General features: G+C 40.1%; 1 protein-coding gene across 1 annotated transcript; it reads left to right on the top strand.

Moving 5' to 3' along the window:
- The first annotated feature begins 2,365 nt into the window (after positions 1-2,365).
- tbxtb (T-box transcription factor Tb) lies at positions 2,366-6,098 on the top strand. Its single transcript, XM_005915421.3, has 8 exons — positions 2,366-2,769; positions 2,854-3,118; positions 3,216-3,350; positions 3,617-3,678; positions 3,779-3,840; positions 3,931-4,107; positions 4,429-4,561; positions 5,305-6,098. Exons 1-8 carry the CDS (start codon positions 2,564-2,566, stop codon positions 5,573-5,575), a joined length of 1,311 nt encoding a protein of 436 aa, XP_005915483.1. The 5' UTR covers positions 2,366-2,563; the 3' UTR covers positions 5,576-6,098.

Raw genomic sequence — 6,098 nt, 5'->3', positions numbered from 1 at the left:
GGGGGGGGGTCTGGGAGGGGATCTAAAGCGCAATAGAGATCAATGTTAATTCACAGTCCTGCTGACCCACACCAGGAAATGGCCTGGTGTGACAGTTAGCACCAGGTGGGGTGTTGGAGGAGAAGAGACAGGCGCCAAATGGGACACTAGGACTGTGGGAAATGACACCTCTGACTTTTAAACCATTTCTACCTCGGCTAATATACAAAGGGGTTCCTCTTTTTAAATGACTAAATAACTAATAGAAAAGGAAGTTATAACTGAATGAAATGCTTTGCACTTGTAGATAAAAGAGACCACATTCACAGCCAGAAGCTTGACTTTATGAGGACCTTCCAGACCGAGCTGATTGACTTGATTAGAATTTAATGCTGCGTCTTCAACTTTTCTATTAAACAGACAATCCCTGAGATCCCTGAGAAGAGCAGGAAAGCAGATATTTACGTCAGTCTTCTGAGGCAACAATACGCCCTTTCTTTAACCAACATGGTTTCCACATAAAAGTTGGTAAGTGACATGGAAGTTTAACCTTTGTCTGTGAGATCTTTTTTGTTTTTTAGTAACATTCATATTCATTGAGGCGACACAATCTGAAGGAGTCTTTCAGCTTCTCTTTAACCTGAGTGGGATTTGTTTTTCTCTGCTTGCTGTGAACTCTGGTCCAGACTGCTGGACACAGAGTCAGACTCAATGTGCTGGCAGGAGGAATGAGGCGCCCAAGATTTGGTTAGTAACACAAGCCAACCGCAACACAACACCACAGAGCTATACTGGAAGCTAACACGTGGGTGCCACAAACTATCTGCTTTTATCATTTGTTTTTATCTTATTTGTTATTTCTTGGATGCCACCATGGCAACGGCAGTATATAGTAGTTATTTGTGAGGGTGACACTGCTGTACTAAATGGATGTAAATCACTTTTTCATTTAGTGAGTTATCAGTGACTGTGTTTTTTCTTTCTTGTTCTACCGTAGGTCCTTCCAGGCATCGGCTCCAAGCAGGAGGGGAAGCCAGCCCAGCCTATCGAAACAACGGGAAAGTGTTCAGACTCACAGACTCTCGCATCCCCAACACCTGAGCAGGGTGTCAGGTGCATGAAAGCAAATATGAAAAACAAAAACTGTTTAGACCGATGTTCATGTGTGAGTGTTTTCTATGCAGCCAGCAGAGTTTGAGACTTGGGTCTGTGACACAGGAGCCTTCAGTGATTCACTTTTCAAAAGGTAAAGGTTCTCAAAGTGAACTGTTTTCTTCAGGATTCAAGATTCTTTACTTTTGTGTCAGTTTGTTTTAATAAAAACATTCATCTACGCTCACCGGCTTTTTTAAGTTTTAGTAAAATGATCAAGGATGTTGTTGTAGCACTTTGTGTGCGTTTGTCTAGATCTCTCATTCATTCATCACTTAAATTAAATTTGATTGGATAGAAGTGAGCTGGGGCTCTAAAGGTCAAGATGTGCCTGAGATGATTACACTATATACAGTACAGCTTGGAAAGCATTCACAGTGTTGAATACTTACATGCTACATGTTTTTTTAAGTACATTTTTAAGATTTTCAGTCAAATTTTTTTCTGTTTGTCATTATGGTCTATTATATGAAGGTTTTGAATAAGGCTGTACAAACTGTAGAACAAGTGAAGTGCTGTGAACACTTTCCACATGCACTCTACATTATAAATAATAATAAAAAATAAATGTCATAAAAGTGAATGAGTAAGACATTGTCCCACAAGCAAAACATACACATACACAACAAAATATACACTAAAGTTTTGACAATAACGAAACATCACTTCAGACCTTTTTTCTTTGAGAAAATGTGTATTACATTTCCTTAAAGAAAAAAAAACTCTCCATAAGAGATTTAGAGTTGTGAAACTTGGACTAGTTCAGTCAAAAATAATTGGAGTTATTAATTTTTAATTTATGTGGATTTGTGAACTTTTATTTGAATTTCTGTGTGTTTGGATCACTGTGTTGTTCATTTTATTTGTTTATCTTTGCTCCTTCCTTTTTTTGTTGATTTGTTTATGTTGAAAAAAAAAACCCAACAACAACACAGAACTGAAAAGGTTTCAAGCTGTAGCTCAGAAATAATTCTCATAAAATCGGGCTGCCATCAGTTTACAGTTTACAGTGAAAGAATTACTCAAACTGCAGCGTGGATCTTGTGAAGGCCAGCTATGGTCAGCGATTTGCTTTCTGCAGGTGTGGCTTTGATCTAAGTGTCAATGTTTACAGGTTGATGTAATAAAGAAGGTCAAACTGCTTTATTCAAAACGCTGTCATCCTGTGGGCCTCAATGATATGGCCGCTTTCAGCCAATCTGCAACAAGTCTGCGAAGATCAAAGAGGAGATGAGCCAACCACCTCTCCTCCAAACACCCATCCTCAGCTGGAGCTTCTCTTTAGCCTTTATATGCAGGAGCTGTGAGTGACGTTCAGCTTCCTCGGACAGAAGTTGTTTTTCCAATTGCACAAGGAGACGAAAGAGATTCTGGAGCAGCTTTAAGGTTCTTCAGTAAGCTACGTGTTTCAGCCCTGGAGGTACTGGACAGAATGGCGACAGGCGCTGGCGAGTGTCCGAGCAAGGCCGTTCAGTACCGGGTAGATCACCTCCTCAGTGCGGTGGAGAGTGAGCTGCAGGCCGGGAGCGAGAAGGGTGACCCCACGGAGAGGGAGCTGAAAGTGTCCTTGGATGAGAGCGAGCTGTGGCAAAAGTTTAAAAACCTCACAAATGAAATGATAGTTACAAAGAATGGCAGGTGAGCGCATGGACGGATAGACTGATGTAAAACACAGTTCTAAGTTTCTTCCGTTTTTTTAAAATGTGTGACTTTTTTTTTAAGGCGCATGTTTCCGGTGCTGAAAGTGAGCGTGTCTGGACTGGACCCGAACGCCATGTATTCCTTTTTGCTGGATTTCGCGTCTGCAGACAACCACAGGTGGAAATACGTCAACGGAGAGTGGGTGCCTGGTGGAAAACCCGAACCTCAAACTCCCAGCTGTGTGTACATCCACCCAGACTCCCCAAACTTCGGCGCGCACTGGATGAAGGCTCCCGTCTCGTTTAGTAAAGTCAAACTCACAAATAAGCTCAACGGAGGAGGTCAGGTAAGTGCAAGGCAAGTTCGTGCCGTGTTTTTAAAATGAAATACACAATGAAAATGCGTTTCAGAGACACAACATAGCTGTGTTGTCGTTTTTCCAGATCATGTTAAATTCTTTGCACAAGTATGAGCCACGCATTCATATAGTTCGGGTTGGAGGCCCACGGAGGATGATCACCAGCCACTCTTTCCCAGAGACACAGTTTATTGCAGTAACGGCGTACCAAAATGAAGAGGTAGGCAATGCACCGATTTGTGTGTGTGTGTGTGTGTGTGTGTGTGTGTGTTTTAGAATAAAATGAGTTTAGCAAGAAATATGGTTAACAGAAATAGAATACAAATAAAGTTTAATGTGTGCGTAATTTACGCACAGCTTTTGCGCACGATTTAGTTTATTCGGGGTTTTTTAATTTGGGGTTTTAATTTTGCTCGTTTGTTTGTTTAATTTTAACAAACCATATCCACGTTATTTATACATTTTTTTTAAATATTTGGATTTTAGATAACTGCCCTGAAAATAAAGTACAACCCTTTTGCCAAGGCCTTTCTAGACGCAAAGGAGAGGTAAGGATACATGTGAAGTTTAAATTTTGCATTAAAGCATGTGAAAGGGTTTTCTCAAACAACACAATCAGTAAAAATCAACCAGTCTTCATTCTCGCAGGACTGATAATAAAGACATACGGGAAGATGCCAGTGAAAACCAGCAATCTGGTTACTCTCAGTGTAAGTATATCTTCTTTTTTCTTTCTTTTTTCATTGTAATAAGCAAGTGGTGCTAATCTTTTCCTTTATTTTCTCCTCTCATGGAGACAGTGGGTAGTTGGTTTATTCCAGGGGCAGCTCCTCTCTGCCCTTCAGCCAGTCCTCACAGCCAGTTTGGGAGTCCAATCTCCCTCTCGCCATCCCATGGTTGCGAGCGCTACTCAACTCTGAGGAACCACCGCTCTGCCCCTTACTCCAGCCCGTATACCCATCGGACCAACTCACCCAGTGAGTATCTCTCTCCACCAGTTACCTTTTTATAGAATCACACCACTTCCTTCCCCAACTATTAACAAGAAACTCAAACAAACGTTACTGAGCTGGGAATGTTTTGCATTCCTTTGGCTTTTGTGCGAGCGGAGCCTAAGAGCTGTAAACAGCGTGGCTTTGCACAACGATGTATGAGATTCACCCCTGTCACTGTCAGGGGGACTAGTCCTGAAACATACAGACAAAACAACAGGTGATAAACTTTATAATAAAGATATATAATTTGACTTTTGACAGATATATCCAAAACCACTGAACACAGATGTCTTTATGTTGCAGCCAGTTTCTCAGACAACTCTTCAACCTGTCTGTCGATGCTTTCAAGCCATGATAACTGGTCCAGTCTTCAGATGCCAACACACTCGAGCATGATTCCCATGGCACATAACTCCACCTCTGGTACCAGTTCTAGGTTTGTGCTGTTTTCTTCTGCTTATTTTTCTGACTCTAGTCAGAAATGATAGGATAATCACAAAAGACAATGAAAATTCAGTCCTTGGATGTGCAAGATCACAAATCTTCTCTCAATTATTATCTTTTTTAGTCCAGTATTAGTAAAGCATTAGGAGGAACAAGAGTTTGGTTCGCATTTGGTCAAAATGATAATTTAAACATACAAATAATTATACAAGATGCAAATAGTGCATTAATAATACTGGCGAGAAAGGAAAAACACATATATAAGGCAAAGATTTCAGCTAAACTAGATTATAAATCAGTTATTTGTAGCAAAGGTCCATTTTTATGCATTTTGAAATAGATCATGTGCAAAAAGAATTACGTTATTAGAAGTTAAAATACTTAAACTGACTCTAACACTGAAGCTTTAAAGAGTGTGAGGCACTGACTTGAGATTGTTTGTTTGTTCTCACAAACAACCGTTAGATACAAAATCCATACAAAAAGTAGCATCATCAGAGACGTTGAATAGCTCTCCTTCATTTCTCTCAAATTTAGCTTTTCATTTTGTCTTTTTCACTTTGCAAAAACTTAATGATCTTTATGTATTTAAACTAAAAAACACATTGAACAAATACAACACTTTTTTTTTTAAAAAAACTTTATTGATGCCATGTCTGAACATTTGAATGAGAAGCACTTTTAAAACATCCAAAGAAGAGACGAATGAGAAGTTTTCTGTCCATCTCTGTCCAGTCAGTACACCAGCCTGTGGTCTGTGAGCAACTCGTCACTCACTCCGGTGTCCCACAATGGGGGGATAAACAACTGTCTGAGCTCCCAGTTTCTTCGAGGTTCCAGCAGCCACTATCCCAGCCTGTCTCATTCAGCAACAGTGCCCTCCTCTGGCTCTCCCATGTACGACAACAGCACGGCCACAGAAGTGCATGATACGGCTCAGTATGACCTCTCGCCACTTGGCCGACTGCCATCCGCCTGGACCCCAGTTACGCCTCCGTCCCTGTGATGAAAAATTCTCTTCAAGCTGAGAGAAAAAGAGAGAGATCGCCATGAAACGCTGACCTCATGCTTTACCTGATGTTGGTTTGAAAGGTGAAATTAGTTCTCAAAAACATGATTTGGTCCTTTAAACATCACTGATAATGTTCGGTCAGTTTCTAAGACATTTAAACTGGTGCTAATGAAAAGCAGCAAAGGCTTGAATTCAGCCTTCGGATGACTACTGAAATAGCTGGGGGGGATTTTCTTTTGGTTTACTTTTGCTTGAATTCATTCAAAGTATTTATTCAAAAAAGCAGGAATTTTAAAATGTTAATCTGCTTACATTAAGCATAACTTGCATAACATTCACTGCAGTAAGCAACAAAGATGTACAGTTGAAAAATGTTAAATCGCTAATACATTGTTTATAGTGTAAATGAGAAAGGAATCCAGCAAACTGTAAATAGCTAAATGAGGGTTTTTCAAGGTTTTTAAATGAAAAGTGGAATCCATTGTCAATATTCTGCAATCTGACATTAAAGATCATG

Source organism: Haplochromis burtoni, unplaced genomic scaffold, assembly GCF_018398535.1.
Source record: "Haplochromis burtoni strain Fernald_Lab_line unplaced genomic scaffold, NCSU_Asbu1 Contig_12, whole genome shotgun sequence".
Classification (NCBI taxonomy): domain Eukaryota; kingdom Metazoa; phylum Chordata; class Actinopteri; order Cichliformes; family Cichlidae; genus Haplochromis; species Haplochromis burtoni.
Note: the sequence above shows the minus strand (reverse complement) of the source record. Positions and strands in the feature narration are given on the sequence as shown.